The sequence below is a fragment of the Malaclemys terrapin genome, chromosome 18 (assembly GCF_027887155.1).
Source record: "Malaclemys terrapin pileata isolate rMalTer1 chromosome 18, rMalTer1.hap1, whole genome shotgun sequence".
Taxonomy (NCBI): Eukaryota; Metazoa; Chordata; order Testudines; family Emydidae; genus Malaclemys; species Malaclemys terrapin.
In genome coordinates this window covers 4,182,640-4,201,963 of record NC_071522.1, presented here as the reverse complement: position 1 = coordinate 4,201,963, position 19,324 = coordinate 4,182,640, and the positions used below count along the sequence as shown (strand labels likewise).

Here is a 19,324-nt window from a genome sequence, read left to right as displayed (position 1 = left end):
ACAATGAGTAACATAGCCCTCCTGGAGATGGGTGCAGACACACTAACTGCTGTTCCATCTCCCCCTGTTCAGCCTAGGGACAGATGGGACAGTAGTAGAAATACCTGCCCCTCTCTGCACTGTAGTGCAGGGGTCAGCTCTGAATTCTGCTTGCATGTGATTCATGCACTGAGACGCTTTGAATCACTGCAGTCGTTCGCCCCACAGTGCAGGAACAGGGAGTTGGACTCCCAGTACCTGGCACAGACTTGTGTAGTAAGAAATGTCTATGGATGAGTAACCTGTAGCAAAGGTCACTGTGAGAATGACCAGAATACAAATGATGTTAGGGAATAAAGGGCAATCCTAACACAGGACGGGGGGAAAGAAAGTGGCAGAGGCTGAGTCTGTTTGAATGCAGAAAGTTCCAGAAGGCAAAGCCTTTCACGCAGAGAGAAATCAGATGCCAAATTAATGTTCAATTCACCAGGTGAAGGCCGGAGGTAGAAATGCAGCTAGCAGGGAAAGCAAAAGAACAAAGCAAGGCCGTATAAGGGTACAATGGCTTATACATTGAATGAAATCCCCAGCACTGACCCTGTGAACATGGGGGGAGGCCAGATTTACAAGCTATAGGACCAGCATCACCTCTGACCTGCTTCCCCCAGCCTTGGTTTTTCATTAACACAGCTAGGCTAAAAGGCAACAACGGTTTCCTTCAGCAGGAGTGAGCAAGCTTGGAACTGAATCAAGCAATGTTAGAGAGGAGCAGAGATCTCGGTGTGGGGCTGTGTCCCAACTGCAGATAGACTAATCCAAAGTTAGGAGCCAGGTGACTTGGGGAGCAACCCCGAGACTCTATAAAGAGGACAGCACAACCGTCACTGGAAGGGATCAGGTGAAAGCCTCAGCCAACCAAAATAATAGGCGGGCAGCTCTTGAAGGGCCTAATCCTGCATCCATTGAAGTCACTGGGTGCTTTGTCACTGATTGCAATGGAGTCAGACCCTAGCAGTAACAGCATGGCAGAAAGCGTGTGCCTTCTCTCAGTGGCACCAGAGGATGTGTAAGTTGCACTGGCTACACTGCTTACCCGTGCCACAGTTCAGTACCAGTGGAAGCTGCAGTGTAGACAGGACTCCAGCATTGTTACCCCCGGCCCCTCTAATTCTATTCTGCACAGCTCTAGATGGCGTGGTGGTAAAAAAAACCAAACCAAACCCAGAGTCCTGGCTATGCCTGTGCAGCAGTCTGGCTCCACTGTTAGTCAGAAACCTGGGTTCTGTTCCTGGCCCTGACACTGATCTGAAGTCACTTCACCTCCCGCTCCCTTTCCAGCTTGTTCCTGGTGATACGTGCTCTGGCGGGGACTCTCTCTCACCGTGTTTGTACAGCGCTTATCATATTGAGACCTCAAGGGCAGTTGGCACGGCTGCCATACAAACAATTGGCAGTGCAGACAAGGCCTCAGGCAGCAACGTGAAATCCACAGGGGACAAATCCCACCTTCCTTCCTCAGCCCACATATCCCCACTGCATCCAGCACACAGCCCATGGCCAGGACACCCGTGCTCAGTGCCATGGGTTTATTAAGGAGCTTTACTTGAGTACTGACTCAGAAAGAGGAACGCCACCTTCCGGATCAGCCATGACACTTTTTGCAGCACTTCTTCTGTCCTTAGACCTCCCATTCAATTATGGGCTGGTACCAGCCTTGATTAGCATGCAAGACAACATCGCAAGGCAGTCTGGCTGCAGGAATTCCCCATCCCCAGAGGTTGCTGTCTCCAGCTGCCCCCATCAGGGCTGTCCAGGCCACCCTGCCATAGAATCATAGATGTGCAGGGCTGGAAGGGACCTCGAGAGGTCAGCTAGGCCACCCCCTGCATGGAGGCAGAACCAAGCATACCTAGAACAGTATCAGACTCTGCTAGAGGCTGTTCTGCTCCTGCTCCTCCTCCGTGTGTCCAGGGACTTTACTCATCACCTGTTCTCGGGCTGTGCCAACAAGAGGGGGTGGCGGATAGGGGCATGCTCGCTCAGCCATGACTGAAGTGCACTCTGCTGCGGTTACGTAACGGTCGCCTGCTCGGGTCAGGTGAATCGAACGGGTTTAACCAACAGGGAAGGAAAAGAGGGTTCGTTATTCCCTGGAGCAGTGGCAGCATGGAGCTCGCGGGCCCCGCTGATGAGAACCCCTTCAGAGATGTCAGGAGCATCGTCCCGCCTGCGCCATCCTCCAGCTGCGGGCAGAAGAGCAGCTGCTGGATTCGCCAGCTGATCCCATTCAACTTCTGGGAAGAGGCGAAGAAGCTGCTGGTGCTGTCGGGGCCATTGGTGAGGCGAGGGAGGGATAGAGATAGCCGGGTTTGCGTTTGCCCAGTGAATTGGTGCAGGCGGGTCCCCTCAAGTTGGATCAGCAGAGCCCCGAGTCACATGGGTTTGAATCCTGCTTGCTGGAGGGTGGGGGAAAGGGGCTGCTGGATGGATTCCAGACTTCCAGGGGATGAGCTCCTGTAGGTTTTAGGTATCAGAGGGGTAGCCGTGTTAGTCTGAATCTGTAAAAGCAGCAAAGAGTCCTGTGGCACCTTATAGACTAACAGATGTATTGGAGCATGAGCTTTCGTGGGTGAATACCTACATGCATCCGAAGAAGTGGGTAGTCACCCACAAAAGCTCATGCTCCAATACATCTGTTAGTCTATAAGGTGCCACAGGACTCTTTGCTGCTTTTGTAGGTTTTAAGTGGCATTTGGGGGTTTGATTCTCGTCGTCCTTCCTGCCCCATCCTGGATCTTCCTCCCTTAGCAGGCAGGCAAGCTGGCCAGCCCAGCTCAGCTCAGCACTCACCCTTCGTCCACTGGTTCTCCTAGAAAGTCCAGGCCCCCTCTTATTGCAAGGCTCGGAGCCATGGTTCAGTTCATCCCCTGGTCCTGCCCCTCCCCTTTGCTGCATGCTGAAATGACCATTTGCCGCTTCCTGTGGTATAATCAGCAAAGGAGGAATGGGTGAGAGAGGAAAGGGAGGGAGGAACCGTAGGATTGGGTACAGTGCGGCACTGTTGAAGCCCCCAGCACTGGGGACGCGGGTGGATGGTGCTCACTCGGAGAAGGAAAGGAACGAGACATCACAGACGCTAGCAGGAAAGCCCCTGTTCCTGGAAGGAGCGAGAGATCCATGGGTGCAGGCACACCCTTCCCCAGGCTGCACTGCTGAAGGCTTCTTGGCGTGTGCCTTGCGGCAGGTGTCTTGCGCACGAAAGAGCCGGAGGCGAGCCGGAGGCTGCGCTGGGGTGGTTGAGGAGATGCTGTGACCCAAAGGAAATGGAGCAGGGCTAGTTTCAGCATTTAAAATGGTGGCAGCGGCTTGGGGCCCATCTAGACTAAGACTCTTCCCACCAGTGGAGCCGATCAGATATTACCAAATGTGAGAGATTTCTGGTGTAAATTGGGCCTGGGGTGTCGAAATGCAGCTCCGTCGCACCCGTTCCAATCTGGGCTTGGCAGCATTACTCCAGGCTTACCCAGATGTAGCCGAGATCAGAGTCTGGCCGATTTCGCCAAAACACCGAGAGCTGCTGGCGTCTGATGTCACCAGCCCTCGTGGAGCGTCAAGTGGAGTGATTAACCCTGAGCTGACCAGGGACCGGCTAGAACCGTGAGGAAACGAGTTGGTGACGGAGAGTCATTGCATCGCCAAGTCTTGCAGAGAATTTCCAATGGCTGGTGGATAAACCTAAAACCAGCTTAATCTGGGGGTTGGGTTTTGTTGTTGTTTTTTTAAATATTCTAACATTATTCGTTAAACCATTTGAATGGGGACAATCCCGCCCTCTCTCTTTTGTACAGTACAGGAAGAGTGTGTCCTTAGGGAGCCTCTCAGTGTATTCCTGCCCTGGACTCTGCAGCCTGCAGTCACCATGATCTCTGTTTTTCTTCCCCCTCCACCCTTTCTAGACCTTGATCCAGTTGCTGGTCTTTATGGTACACATTGTAAGCTCTATATTCTGTGGCCATCTGGGGAAGGTTGAGTTGGCCTCCGTCTCACTTGCTGTTGCTGTAAGTATTTTAGTTCTGAGTCTTTACATAGGTTGTATCCTTTCATGCCAGCTCATGTATACTAAACGTCTCTTATCAAACAGTAACTAGGTAGTTGGAGCGGTGGGTTGATAGCTGAAGGGCTGGTAGCAGCCTGGGATAGAGGGGGACCTTTGACATCGCCTTTGCCTTTCAAACCCAGCCCTAGATGAAACCTGTGACCGTCTGAAATTGCACTTTCATGTTTTTTCACTGTTGTTTTATCATTATGACTATTTCCAGGTTATAAATGTTACTGGCATCTCTGTGGGGGTTGGTTTATCTTCCGCATGTGACACGTTAATATCCCAGGTAGGTAACAGCTGCTGGTTTCTGATCTCTTTGTTTTAGAGATGATGTGGTTTTTTAAAGACACTGGCTGAACAGAGTCGCCTATATTGCACAGTACTGTCATAATTGGTGTCTGAGCTTCTGGAAGAGTCAGAGCCAAGTAGCTGAACCCTTAGAAATTCCAAACTCCATAGGTTTTGCCCTTCAGGACACCCAGGTGAGCAGATCCTATGAAAGGATCATACCAAGGAATGACTCAGTTGTCTAAGCAATTACCTAGAGGCCCTAGAACATGCAGTTCAAAGCTCCATCTGGGTCCAATGTGGCTCTTCATCTCGCAAGGATCAATCACATGTCATGCTTCTGCAGAATGAGACGGCAATGTTCTCCCGGGACAATCTGGCTGCAGGAGTTGAGCCCAGGACTTCTGGATCTAAAGATATGAGCCTCTTACTCCTGTAGCAAAAGGACCAGGTCCATTAACTCCAGGGCTGTAACAGACTCATAAGCCACTAAGTGGGGTCAGAGATCCACACGGTGGTAGCAGCTTTTAGACTAGTGGGTCTCAACCTTTCCAGACAACTGGACCCCTTTCAAGAGTCTGATTTGTCTTACGTACCCCAAGTTTCACCCCAGTTCAAAACTACTTGCTTACAAAAATCAAACATCAAAATGCAGCACAGTTACTGAAAAATTGCTGACTTTCTCATTTTTACCACATGATTATAAAATAAATCAATTGGAATATAAATATTGTACTTACATTTCAGTGTATATATATTTATACTATACTATCTAGGGCAGTATGAACATGTCACGGTCTGTATGAAATTTTAGTTTGTACTGACTTCACTAGTGCTTTCTATGTAGCCTGTTGTAAAAGTAGGCAAATATCTAGACGAGTTGGTGTACCCCCTGAAAGATCTCTGAGTACCCCCAGGGCTACATGTACCCCTGCTTGAGAACCACTGTCTTACACCACCCTAAAAACCACATCCTACCTGCTTTCCATGGATACTGAAGGATCCCAGGGCATGTTTTTAATGACCCTCAAAGTCCTCACATGCCCTTGTGCTACAATAGGCAGTGGGTGACGCCTGACACTCCTGTGCAGTTCCTGTATGGACCCCGCAGACTCTTAGTGCAGTCCAGGGGTCAGAGGTGGAGAGCGTGGCTGAAGGATGCCATTGGATTTAACCTCTTGTTTTCCAGACGTACGGCGGTAAGAACATGAAGCGGGTGGGGATCATCCTGCAGCGTGGCACCCTCATCCTGCTGCTTTGCTGCTTCCCCTGCTGGGCTCTCTTCATCAACACCGAGCAGATCCTGCTGCTGGTCCGGCAGGACCCGGAGGTCTCCAGGTTGGGCGTGTGCTCCAGTTTGTACAGCTCCATGCTGCGGGTCACACTCTCTCCAAGAAACCCAGGGGACGGGTGCCTTACATTACATGCTAAGGCCTCAGTGACACCAGAGCAGCCCCCTCATGGACCAGGCCCTGCCCTCAGCAACACCGGTGGAGCACTCCCTTCTCCCCATTGGCCGGGCCCAGCCCTCGGCGACACCGGTGGAGCACTCCCTTCTCCCCATTGGCCGGGCCCAGCCCTCGGCGACACTGGTGGAGCACTCCCTTCTCCCCATTGGCCGGGCCCAGCCCTCGGCGACACTGGTGGAGCACTCCCTTCTCCCCATTGGCCGGGCCCAGCCCTCGGCGACACCAGTATAGCCTCCTCCATTGGCCGGGCCTAGCCCTTGGCGACACTGGCGCAACCCCTCTCTCCCTATTGGGTTCTGCCATCAGCCCGCCCCATGTAGCCCTGCCATCGTATTAATTGGGGTCACATCCATGGGTATAACCCAAGGCACAATTTGGCCCTGAATCTTGCTGCCTTTTGAAGGCAAATTCTCTGCCTCCCTCTTGCACAGCACGGATTATCCCGTGGCAGGCGGCATATCAAACGGGTCTCCGCAGGGGAGCCATTTCTTGTAACAATGCTGCTGAGCTGTGGCTCGGAGGAAGGTAGAGGATAGCTGGTCCTGCTGGTCCCATACCCCCCTACATTACCCAGCGAGTGCGGAGGGGCAGGCCAGGGCTGGCAGGGGAAGAGGGTTGTTTTGGAAGATGCCCTGGTACTAATTTTGGGGTTTTGTATCTTCCCCAGGTTAACCCAGGTTTATGTGATGATTTTTATCCCAGCTCTTCCCGTAAGTTCCCATTACCCTCGACTCTCTCGATCAGTCACTGCTAGGAAGTCACTTCCCCCAGAGCCCAAAGCCAGATGCCGCCTGCGCCCGCCCCCTCAGCTCAATGGAGTCCCATGGCCCCTTTCTCGCCTGCAGTGGCTTCTTGCATGCGAAATAGTCTCTCTCCTTCCTGCAGGAATGTTCAAAATTGGGAACAGCCCTTGGTGGAGCCTCGCAAGATCTACTTGGGCACTGGCCCCGCGCACGTGCTCTGTGGGATTTTTAGGACAGGCCAGTAAACTCTCTTCGCTTTTTCATTCTCTTCAAGGGCTAGTGAATAGATAATGTTGTTACTACTGTTATTTTTTCCCTAGTGTCCAAGAGCATCTTAAGGGTTTTTGTGCTGGGGCTGCTAAATTTTCATTTACCAAGCTGCCTTAGTAGGTTTAATGTGGGGCGCAGGATGAATCCGGCATCTCACCCTGACTTTGCAGTTAGCCCTGGGCTCTGTTAGCTGCTAGGTCTTTTGAATGGCACTGGAAGTACGTTTTTGTCCTGCACCCCCAGCCGCAGCGATGCCATCCAAACCAGACCCTCCTTCCTGTGCCCCAGGAACACCAGCTGGGCACTGTGCTTTCTGCTTCTCCTGTCATCTCTAGACTCTGCTCTGAACGGTCCCCTGATCTCAGTCTGATTCACTGATTTTTGCAGGCCGTATTTCTGTACCAGTTGGAGACGAGATATTTGCAGAATCAGGTAGGCTGCCCCTTTACCTTCACGTTCACATCTTTGTTGAGTAAAGGGGGCAAATCTCTCATTCTGTGCCATTGCGCAGGGTCTCTCTCTCAGGTCATTGGCCCCGAGAGCTCACATCTGTTTTGCACCATGTCCAGTAGCACATATAAAACGCATGCCAGGTAGGGTCCTCGTGCTGCAGTTTGAGCCGACCACCAGGGCCTGGGTTCAGTGCAGCAGCTTCGTTTGCATTTGTGCTAATGATTGGCCAATCCTACTTCTGTTATGAGTTCGGGAAAAACAAAGGTTTTCCAACATGACATTCCCATTGGCGCTCACTCCGAATGCATGTAGCTGCCCTTTTAGATTCCAGCTAATTAATCGTCTCACTTTGCACATGCTGATATTTCAGTGGATCAGCTGCGTGCCGCCTATTTTCCAAGGCAATAGCAAGCGTGAATTTTGCTCTCTGGCTTTATTTTCCAAGGTCAATCATTGTAGCCAGTTCTGGTTCGGTGGGTTTGTGGGCATTCCCGACTCTAACTAATAACTGCAGCAGGACGGTAGGGTATTAGTTCTGCATCTGTATTCCTTCTTTGAGGAGCTCTCTGCAGTAAGAACTGCCACTCAGAAACAATATTTGCACAGCTCTGAGGATCTCAGCCACGTTTTGCAAGGATGTGCAAAGTACCATTATGCCTAGTCTACATGTAGGGAAACTGAGGCACAGAACAGTTAAGAACTAGACATTTCAGGAGTGGCCTCTAAATCTGTGGTCAGGCTTTCAGAAGTGCTGAGTACCAATAGCTCCCACTGACTTCAAATGGATTATGGATGCTCAGTGCTTCTGAAAATCAGGCCTTGGGGCTCTGATTTTGGGCACCTACAGACTAACGGTACCCTAAATTAGAGGCCCCTTTTGAAAATCTGGGCCTACGTTACTTGCCCAGGATTACACGGCAAGTTAATGATGTAATTGGGAACAGAACTCAGATCTCCTGCTCTCACCACTCAACCCGCTGCTTCCTGAATGGTGTTTGTAAAGAGCAATAATTCTGATACAACTGGAGGCTCCTAGCCAATCAGAATACAGAGCTACTTCCCCGCAATACAAAGCTGCTTTCTTGAATAAAATTCCACCATAGCATCACCAGTTCTACCCTGCCCAGTCACTCCCCCACTCCCATCTGCTTCCATTGCTACCCAAGAGTTTGGTATTGAACAGATCGGTGAAGCACAAACATACGTCTTTCTCCAGAAGCCATGTTTATATTTTAGACAAGGCAACAAAAATCCAGGAGCCCTGGAAAAAAATACATATCTGTATTTTGTTTAATTTCAGAGGATAATCTGGCCGGAGGTGCTAAGTGGCATCATTGGAAATATCATAAATGCCATTGCAAACTATGTCTTTATCTACGTGCTGGACCTCGGAGTCATGTGAGTAGTGCCTGAATATTTGGAAGACAGAAACTAGACGTCCAGCTATGGCTCGATCCTGAGTGGTACTGATTTTGGGGGGCCAATTTGAGACCTCCTTTCAAGGGGCTCAGTTTTTCAGAGACCAGATGCTTAGCACTTCAGAAAAATCAGATCCCTTTACAGGCGTCTCAAGTTGGGCACCCAAAAGCATTAGCCACTTGTGAAAAATCGTGGCCCAAGTGAACAAATGTGATGGTCACGGATGGCTACTGAGACACAGCTTGGATCTCTAGAGGATACTAAAGCTCTCTTAACTTGCACATGGTTTCCAGCTGAGGCCAGTGGGACTTTGCTTAAAGGATAAAACCAAGCAAGGGCCGAATATTTGGCCCAGTGGTATGATTAGCTCTCTTCATCCAGAAAACCAGGCCCTGAGGCAATCAATAGGGATCCCATTGGCCATTGCAGAAATGCAGTCCCCTCTCACTGGGTATATTCACCAGATACAGAACAGACATTGCCCTGACGTCCTTCCTCTGTAAAACCCCCACTTGCTCTCTCAGCACTGGCTGTGACGGAGGCAGGACTTCAGGACCTAAAAGCATTAGCGTAGGAAGTGAAGCAGTTGTGAGTTCCTGTTTGTGCAATGCTTGGGAGATGGAAAGTGCTGGTTATTTGTAGGATGGAGTCATTTATCTGGGTAAAAGCACAGGGCAAATATACACACGCCAGCTGGAAACTGACTGGTAGCAAAGGGTTCCATGGAGCCTTCTGGGATATGGAGTCCCGGCCAATCAGATCGTATCTAGTGAGATGTTTGTGCCGTAGCAAACCAGCCCGTGAGGATAAGCAGGTGGGGTGTTAGTCTAGTCCATCCACCCCAGCATTCTGCCCCCTGGAGGGACCGATTCCTAATGCTTCAGAGGGAGGTGAACTCCCCACTCACTGAGTACCCGCTCAGCAATGCAACCCTGGGTGTGGAGTGGGTGAGATGCTCTTGTCGTCTGCGCAAGTGTCTTCAGTTCAATTCCTAAGCGAGGCTTTAGCTGCAGCTAGAGCAACTGCTGGTGAGACAGGGCTCTCTGCAAGAGCCGAAAGTCCAACTGGCTTTCTCTGTCCCTTTCCTAGGGGTTCCGCCTGCGCAAACACTATTGCTCAATACACTCAAGCCATCTTCCTGTTCCTGTACATTGTCGCGAAGAAGCTCCATGTGGAGACCTGGGGAGGTGTAGTATCTTTCTGTTATGCTCTCGTGTGTCTGCAAAACTCTCTGCTTCCCATGGGAGACCCTCTCAGCTCCCCCTTCCATTGATTTTCATTCCATGGGTGAGAAGAGTTAATATTAACCTTGGTATAAGCCTGTCTGCCAGATGCCGTGTTGTGTAAGTTACAGCTCAGATCGACAGAGCGTATCACGAATGCTGGGTGAGCCTGGAAAGAAAGTCGTGTCGGTGAGCAGCATTCCTGGCTGAACTGAACCTCGCTTCTAAAGCTGCCAGAGGTCCCCGTGCTGCCATCAGAACAGCACCCGTCCCATCCTGCTGGCTGTTCTGCGCAGGTGCAGGAGTCACCTGTAGAACTGGGGCCTGAGTTTGAGAGTGTCACTTAGGGCTCTCTGGGCCCACTGGGATGTGTTAATGGACAAAGCACACTCGCCATTGCTGGAGTTCCTGCTGAGGTTACAGCGTGGCTTGGGAGGGCCCATTGAGTACAGAAAGGGTGGCAGTTTCCCCCTGGGATTTACAGAAATGTCCAACCTGGTCCCTAGCACTCTCTCTAACATGGCCTAGGCCCCGAAGAGATTAGGGCCAACTCTAAACCCTCTTGGAGTTTGGGTGCATCTGAATCGGGGCTTTTTCTCTTTGCACGTCGCTTGCTCTGGAAAGTGAAAATAGACCCAGTCAGTTTCACTTCCTGGTTCTCCATGTGCTGACCCCCCCCAGGCTGACTCTTTACACCCTTCATCTTCTTGTCCCAGGCTGGTCCAGCGAGTGCCTCCAGGAGTGGGACACCTTCATCACTCTGGCTGTGCCCAGCATGCTCATGATATGCATCGAGTGGTGGACCTACGAAATCGGAAGCTTCCTGATAGGTTAGTGATGGGAGGAGCATGTTGATGGGGCACTAGAAATATCATCCCCAAGGAGGATCACCACAGTGGTTCTCAACCAGGGGTACACGTACCCTTGGGGGTACTCAGACGTCTTCCTGGGGGTACATCAACCCAGCTAGATACTTGCCTAGTTTTACAACGGGATACATAAAAAGCACTAGCGAAGTCAGTACAAACCAAAAGTTCGTACAATGACTTGTTTACACTGCTCTATAGACTATACACTGAAATGTAAGTACAATCTTTCTCTTCCAATCGATTTAGTTTCTAATGATATGGTAAAGAGGAGAACAGCAGCAGTTTTTCAGTACTAGCGTGCGGTGGCACTTGTGTATCTTTGTGTGTGATGTTGTAGGCGAGTAGTTTTTGAGTGCGGGAGTTTTTAAACTTGGGGTACGCAAGACAAACCAGCCTCCTGAAAGGAGTCCGGACAGGTTGAGAGCCACCGATCTGCTGACGTTTCACCTGCTCTTTAAAAGGCTCCTTTTCTGGGGAGCAAACTACAAAATTCTGATGTTTCCCCCCGAATTCAGGCCTGCTGAGCGTAGTGGAGCTTTCCGCACACTCCATCATTTATGAGGTGTCCACGGTGTCGTACATGGTAAGACTTCGGGGTTATTATTTACGTTCCTGCACCACCTAAAGGCCCCCCCTGAGAGAGCCCCCCCATTGTGCTGGGCGCTGACAGGCCACGCGAGACAGCCCCTGCTCTGACGCACTTACGGTCGAAATAGGCAGAGGAAGTATCCACAGTGGGTAGGGCGGGAGGCGAGGCCCAGAGAGACTTGCTCGGGGTCGCCCAGGGCATCTGGTGGCAGAGCAGGGAGTCAACCCCAGATCCGAGCCCCAAGCTCAGTCGAGAGGGGCTAATATCTGCATTCATTTGTAGCTGCTCCAGCCATTCCCAGGAAGAGGCTCTGTGGGGGCGAGGCGGGACTCACAAGCCTAACAGCAGCCCCCAGGTGCCTTCTACTCCGTTCCTTAAACCTGTTCATCCAGCAAACGGAGCCAGCCCCTAACTAGCCTTGATGGCGCTAGAGGCCATCAGCCTAAGGCCGAACGACACCAACGCCTGTCACCAGACAGCCACTCAGACTGAAGTATTAGCCTTAACCACAGTCAGCCCCAAACATGTCCCACATCTGTCTCCTGGGCTCAGCTTCCACATGTGCCCAGACCTGTGCCTGTCTCCTGCTCCTGGCCTGTCAATCCATAATACCCAGAAGTTTGGGGTTTAGAGAGACGTTATCAGCACTCCCCAGCCATCAGGCAGGCCAGTGTTCTCCCTTATTTACAGATGGGGAAACTGAGGCTGGGAGGTGAAGTGACTTGCCCAAGGTCACAGATGGGAATTGGGGTCAGAGGCAGGATGAGAGCCCCTGCCTGGGCGCCGATTACATCCGGCTGTAGCCCCTCACTCTGCCCGACCTAAAGTTTTGCCTCCTGCTCTGCAGAGCTCTCTCCACATTCACTTTCATTAGCTCACGGCCGCCTCCGAGCGATTGTCTCGGCTGGAGGGGTTGTAACACTCGTCCCCCTGGGTCACTGTCGCCCACGACGTCCCCTCCCCAGACCAACATGTGTCGGTGCTTTGGGATTTCAGATTCCCTACGGACTCAGCATAGCCGTCAGCATTCAGGTGGGGAACGCGCTGGGCGCTGGGAACATAGAGGAGGCCAAGAGATCGTCCACCACCAGCATGCTGTGCACAGGTACATGACTCTGCACTGGCTCCACCCCTCCTCGGTGGCCAGGGAGTGGGGGCTCAGTCCATGTGCTACGGTGCCAGTCAAAGCGAGACGCTCATGGCTCTGCCTAGTGCCGGGCATAGCAAGGGCAGCTGTTTTTGCAAGCTTCCTACACCGATCTGTGCCAGTTGCACCTCAGTTGTCCCCTGCAGCGTCCTATTGTTTGCAGTCGTGGGATTCAGCCGGACCGCCTGCAGTTATTTAGTGATTTGCACACCTAGGGACCAGGGTGACAGCCCCGTAGGGTGACCAGATGTCCCAATTTTATAGGGACAGTCCCGATTTTTGGGTCTTTTTCTTATATAGGTTCCTATTACCCCCCACCCCCATCCCGATTTTTCACGTTTGCTGTCTGGTCACCCTACAGCCCCGGTTTTGTTTACGCTTGTGGCCTGAGCCAGGTTGCTCAGGCTCTGACAGGAACTGGATTTCACGTAGTCGTCAGCTTGTGTTTGCTCTGTTCGACTGACTCCTGACTCTGCTTTTCAGGGTTTCTTTGCCTGGTGGTAGGCGTCATATTAGCAGCCACAAAGGATGTGCTGGGATACATATTTACCAGTGACAGGTGAGTTGCTCCGATTCGGTACTACAGTCCTTTCAGAACAAAGATGACAAGTCACTATTAAAGATTGAGCCAAGGGAAGACTTGTTTGGAGGCTTAGAAGAGCCTGCTCCCAAATTGAAGTCAGGGGAAAGGTTCCCAGTGACTGCAGGGGACCTTAACGCATAGGGTGGACACACTTGCCTTCTCCTACGCTCAGTCTCCCTTAGTCATCCGAGTACAAAGCCGGGATCTCACTGGCTGCCTCTGAGTCAGGCTTCACTCGAAAGAGAGCGCGCCTTGGTGTATGTTCCTCTTTATTTGGATCAGAGTGAATTTTGTTTCGGGAGACGTCAGCTGATCAAGTCACAGGGGAAAGTCTGCTGCGAAAAGCTTAGTTAGCAGGGCGGTGCAGATGCCACCCGGCCCAACTGATTTTCCTGATCACACACGAAGACGCCCGAAACCCTCAATCGCTGGTTAAAGACCAGCCAGCCGAGGGCGAAGAGTGATTTATGAGCGGCTGACTTTTCCCAAGGCAGCAGCAGAAACGAGGCTCAGAACTTCCTGTAACTCACAGTTTAGTCCCAGCCTGCGGTGCGGCCCTGTAGTACCGCTGGGCTCGGTTGCACTATAAAGCGTGTGCTGTAAACAAGTCTCTCTCCGGGCACATTGGTGCAAGTTTGTGAGGGTCAGCAGGTTGTACGGAATGCAGCAATGTGTTAGGGGCACGAATTAGTTGAGTTGTGACAGATGCATTTTATTTCTAAGCCCGATTGCCTCCTTCATTCCTCAAACAGAGAGATCATTGCCCTGGTGGCTTGGGTTATGCCAGTGTACGTGATCGTCCACGTGTTTGAAGCCGGCTGTGTAAGTACTTCAGGGAATTAGCTGTGCTGCTGCATTTGCTATCAGACGGTATTTCTGACGCTGGTGGGATTCAGTTCCAGGTTGATCAAGGAGAGAATTCAGAGCTCATGGCTACGAGCCTGAGTAATGTCTGCCTCCAAGTTCACAGGCCCTAGGGATGGACTCAGAGGAACGAATACATCCGATGTAATGGGGAAACTGGCCAAAAGGAAAACCATGTAATAGCAGGGCTAATAGTCAGTGCATGGTGCATTCAGATGGAAGGGAGGAGGTAGGTATGGGGAAAGAAGGGAAGGAACGCAGGAGACATTCCCTACCTTTGGGCCTACAGGAATTACTGTGTGGATCGTCTGTGAGCAGGAGACAGAGCAGTGAGTACAGAAGAGAGACAAACCGTGGTCATTTGGAAGCAGCCCATGGCTGCCAGGGGCTGGATTGAAGAAAGCAGGTTCTCCTGGGGCGAGGCTCTTATACAAGCTTCCAGGGGTTACCAGCTGCCTGGCTGCAACCAGCCATGAAGTGAGGGCTCAGCTGTGGTATAAGGGTGTCTTTCCCCCCCCCCCCCCCGGGGTTCGATAGGGGTCAATAAGGACAAGTAAAGCAACCAATATGTGTGGGTAGCTGCTGCAGCCAGCACCGAGCCTAGGGGTCTTAGTGCAACCAGCACACATCCTTCAGAGTTGTCTTGTCCTCCCCCCTTGCAGTGCGTAACCAGCGGAGTGCTAAGAGGCGTGGGGAAGCAGAAGATCGGCGCGATCTTGAATGCTGTTGGCTACTATGCCGTGGGCCTGCCATTGGGAAGCGTGCTGTTGTTCGTGGCCAGGATTGGAATGATAGGTACAAACAGCGGAACGGGGGGAAAGGGAATTGGCCCTTTAGCCCTGGAAATACAGAGGCCAAAATCTCAGGGCAAAACAGGCCCAGCTCCAGATGTTCTAGGTTAGACGCCACTGGTCGTGTCCCAGGAACAGGGCTAAGTTGTTACCCTGCCTTTGGCCATGTCTCTTGGCTGCTTTTTTTTGTTTTGTTTTTAACCCAAGGCATAAAAACTTTAGTGCCTTTAAAATGCGCCTAAAGGTTACCCCGTCCTTGTGCTGGCTGGGGTTGGTAGGGGGGGGGCTCGGAGGCTGGGGTGGGTTTCGAGGAAGTGGGTTTGGGACATTCGCCTGTTTGGTGCCTACTAAACTCAGCTGAAATGTGCTTTAGAAGCACAGATTCCAAAGCCAGCAGGGACCCCAGTGAGCTGTCTTCTGTCCCTTCGCCCCTCCTTGAAACAGCCCAAATTCCATCCAGCCCCCAGCTCCCCCTAAAAACCCAACCCCCGCACAGCCCACATCTCGCACCCCCCGCCTCCCAGAACAGTTCCAGCACTGGCTGACAGCCCCAGAAAAATTCCATCTCTCCACCCCCCCCCAGGGGTGCTGGGAGCCATTGACCCAAACAGCAAACCCTGTATATAATGGAAACCACTTCAAGCCAGGGGCTGCGACCGCCCCCACAACCCCCCTAGTTCCCTCCCCCCCACAACCCAACCTCGGCTTCAACACCAGTGTTCTCTCCAACTCCCCCCCATTCCATCTCCCTCCCACCACCGTATTCATCTACACCCTGGCTGGTTAACACCCCCTTTCCCCCCTTACCTGGGGAGTCTGGCAGAAACAGGAGATCCCCTAGGCTGGCTGGGCTGCTCAGGGCCTCGCCCTGGCTGGGTTCCTTTGGGCCTGGCTCTTCCCTTGGGAGTCCCTCCTCGGATTGGGGAGGAGACACCTGAGCAGGCAGGTGTAGTATTAAGGGCCCTGACTGTACTGTGCAGCGATGGCCAGTAGGTGGCAGTGTTGCGCAGCTCCCCACCAGGTACAGCGAGGCCAAGCACAGGGCAGGAGCAATTCCCCAGTTCCCTGGTGGCCCAATCCTAAGGGTTCGGGCCCATGCTGGGCGTGTGTAGGCAGCAAAGCAGCGGGAGACACAGGCTTGCAGGGCCAGGAGGAGATTCCATCTGAAGTGTTTCTATAGCACCTGCCACCCTAGCTTTCATCTGGGGACCGAGCGAGTTCGTCTGGTTAACGCCAGCATTTCCTCTCCCAGGCATCTGGGTCGGCTTGCTGATCAGCGCCTTTATCCCAGCCATCTGCTCCGTCATCTACATTGGGCGGATGAACTGGAAAAGGGCCTCCGAGGAGGTAACCAGCTTTACTTGAGTGTATTGCAGGTTATATCTGGCATGTGTACAAGTGGGGGGCGGGGGGTGATGGCGCAGACCTATTAGTGAAACACCTTCGGGTCCCTGAATAGCGGTGACTTAGACAGCAGCAGTGGGCTCAGTGCAGCCCTTGGGTGAGGTTCTCGGCCCTGGTATGCCGCCATATTGGCCACTCCTGCCTTTAACAGCTCTGACTAAATATTAATGTTAGAATCACGATGACTGGCTAACACTCGTCACCGTATCTATCCCTCCTGACTAATCAATAATCAGTTACTCCTTTAGGGGCCTCCCCAGTCACTCTTCTCAACGCGTTAACCACGAGTGGGGCCGCTCTGTTCCCATGGCAGGGAGCCAGCTGGCCACGTGGTTAAAGGTGAAGGGAAGGAAGGCCTCTTCCCGGCCCTGTTCTGAGTTCCACGGAGCTCCTGCAACCTTCGCTGCCAGCCTGAGCACACAAAGCCCAGCAAAAGGTGCCAGACCCCGCACCGCTGAGTGCTTCCATGTTGCAGGAGAAGGCTGGACAGCACCATGAAAACTGATCTGTAGCTATTTTGGCTTAATGCAAGGGGTTTGTGTAGCCCATGGTTTGGGCTCCTGCTAGTTTTTCATATATAGTTGAAAGCAGTTCAGGTCACCTCTAACTCACTGGATCCTTGCGGGGTTTTAATGCCGACTCTGGCTAGAGAGCTCATGAGCAAACCAGTTTGGATAAAACACACACAAGCAACTTAAACCTCTCAGCCCTTGGATACTTTTTGGTCTGGCGTTGCTCTCTGGGTTCTTCCTTTACTCACAACATCCACGCCCGTAAAAGCTCCATATTCATGTCACACAAATCTCAGGGCCGGGCAGTAATAGCTCCTGTGAGACAAACTGTATATCTGAAAGGTGATAGTAAAACTTGCTTTGTAAGACAAATATATTTTCCCTTCCAACCTGCTGCATACAACAGTGATCGTCTGAGTACTGTACAGTGTGTTTATGTTCCTAGGCTCAGCAACGGGCAGGTGTGAGCCAGCTGGCCGGCAAGGATTTGAACTCAGCTCCTGTCTCACACAAGATGGCGCTCCCCTCTGGTAGGGAACGGGGTTGATTTACTAATGGCTTAATATTGTGAGTAGGGTGACCAGACAAGAAGTGTGAAAAATCAGGGTAGGGGGTAATAGGAGCTTATATAAGAAAAAGACCAAAAATCAGGACTGTCCCTATAAAATCCAGACATCTGGTCACCTTAATTGTGACCTGCAGATGTTCAGGTAGCACATATATGACTCCTGAGTAACTGAAGCGCTGCCCAGTGGGTAGCTAACTAAAATCACTCCCGTTCTCGGCAAGTATGTTGGGCAGTATGTGTGCACGTGTCTAAGCAGTTTGGGGGAAGCTGCTTTTAAGTGCATTGATTACATAATGCGTAAAAGCAGCATTACCATGCTCTGCACTAGTTACAATGCAAGCCACGCTAGGGCTAGTGTTAGGAAAGGAACCCTCGAGTCCCAATGTGGAAACCTGACATACCTGCAGGGAAACTAAGGGTGTCGCCGCATAGCTCTGGGCTGAGTGGACTCTTGCCCGTGCTGGTTTTGAGCTGCTGTCTCTCAACCCATGAAGATCTAGGCTGCTCCCCAAGTGGAATTTCTAGGCACCAGCAGCAGTAGGCTGCGCCCAGAGCACCTGGGAGGGTGGAGCCTGTTCCCTTCTGCAGCAGGCCTGCAATCCAGCTTATCTTAAAACAATAAATGGGTTTTAAAGAGCAGAGACAGCAAAACCCCTCCTACTTCTAATAAGTGCTTGGTCTGCTCAGCTCTATTTTCCTTTGCACCCTGTACTGAGGGGCGGGCACAGGGCTCTTCCTGCAGGCTTTGAAGAGGAGGGAAACACCAGCTAGAAGAATGGGAATTGAGGCATAAAGGCAGAAGAGGCGGGGATCATCTGGGTTGTAAGGAAGCAGTTTAAGGACAGTGCTCCCAGAGAGACATCTTCAGCATTGGGCCAGGGAGCAGTTTCATTTGTGAAGTCTCTGCCGGCTATCCTAGCACTGCCAGCTGGCAACTCAGTTCTACAGCCTGAGCAGTACCATTCTCCCCCCCCACACCCCCCGCTGTGTTGCAGTGGAAGCAGAAGCCCTGAACGGCGTTGTTCTGACGCGCATCACTAAGACCGAGGGTCAGACGTACCAGCTAACGCTCCAGGAAGCCACACCTGCCCTTTCCACTGTGGGTGAAATGCTGTCTGTGAAGCAGCTAATCATACGGCGCGGGCTGGCCGTCACCGGAGCTATTGCTGTACTCGCAGTAGGCATTCTAATAAGGGTCATTACTATCCACCACTAGCATCACTCTAGGGGTGTGGATAAAGAAAAGGAGACCCCTTCTGGCTCACGCGGTAGCTGAAACATGGACCCAGCTACAGACGACTAATGCTCCACAGGTCCTACTGTCACAGCAAGGGCAAAGATCCCACTTCAGCAGAAGACTAGAACTGACCAGCACTATGAGTTGCTCTACATGGTGCCCTTGGAAACGGCCACAGGCTGCTATGGGAATCTCATCCCACAGCTGGCTGAACAGGCTGGAAATACTTTGGAGGACTGCCCTCTCTACCCGCAGCAGCTTCTCCAGTGCAAGCAGTGATAACTTATCACCACTGTGAACTTTTATTGCTTGCAATCAGATAGCAGCAGCAATAGCTTGTGTGTGTACAGGACTGCTGGCATGGTGATTAAATGGCATTTAATGATGAATAAATCTCTCAAGCTGCCAGTGAGGGTATTGCAATGGCTCCTCTGGTTTGAAATTCATGTTAGTGTTTGGCTGCCACGGCAGAAGACAATCACTGAGCTCTAGTTAGCTGTGAACCTCTTCAGAGCATATTCTCCATCTCTGCTCTCAGAGTGGGGTATCTGCTTCAAATGCATGCTGCCTGAAAGGACTGCTCCATACGGGGAGAGACAGTAGTCAGGGAAGGAACAGCTTTCCAAAGGAGTTTGCATTAGCATCAACTCATTTGACACAGGAACAGTGTGTGCAGATCTCATTCTTCCTCACCTCACGCCTCTCTATGGGCAGGAAGGAGATTTCAATAATATGGGTAGCTCTAGCATGAAGCTTCCAGTAGAGTTTTGCTGGCTCCCTCCCTAACCTGTAGTCATACCCAGCACCAGGCTAT

General features: G+C 51.8%; 1 protein-coding gene across 1 annotated transcript; it reads left to right on the top strand.

Annotated features, from left to right (window-relative positions):
- The first annotated feature begins 2,064 nt into the window (after positions 1-2,064).
- LOC128825526 (multidrug and toxin extrusion protein 1-like) lies at positions 2,065-18,933 on the top strand. The gene is made up of 17 exons (XM_054008088.1): positions 2,065-2,316; positions 3,936-4,037; positions 4,299-4,367; positions 5,559-5,707; positions 6,506-6,548; positions 7,239-7,283; positions 8,605-8,702; positions 9,813-9,910; positions 10,663-10,776; positions 11,331-11,398; positions 12,401-12,509; positions 13,035-13,110; positions 13,887-13,956; positions 14,661-14,793; positions 16,042-16,136; positions 17,151-17,235; positions 18,269-18,933. Exons 1-17 carry the CDS (start codon positions 2,146-2,148, stop codon positions 18,487-18,489), a joined length of 1,746 nt encoding a protein of 581 aa, XP_053864063.1. The 5' UTR covers positions 2,065-2,145; the 3' UTR covers positions 18,490-18,933.
- Positions 18,934-19,324: the final 391 nt, after the last annotated feature.

Excerpts from the sequence above, each read along its gene's own strand:
- LOC128825526 (XM_054008088.1), top strand. The coding sequence starts at position 2,146 with ATGGAGCTCGCGGGCCCCGCTGATGAGAACCCCTTCAGAGATGTCAGG. Across the intron at positions 4,038-4,298 it reads CCGTCTCACTTGCTGTTGCT|GTTATAAATGTTACTGGCAT; the intron begins GTAAGTATTTTA and ends GACTATTTCCAG. Across the intron at positions 4,368-5,558 it reads GTGACACGTTAATATCCCAG|ACGTACGGCGGTAAGAACAT; the intron begins GTAGGTAACAGC and ends CTTGTTTTCCAG.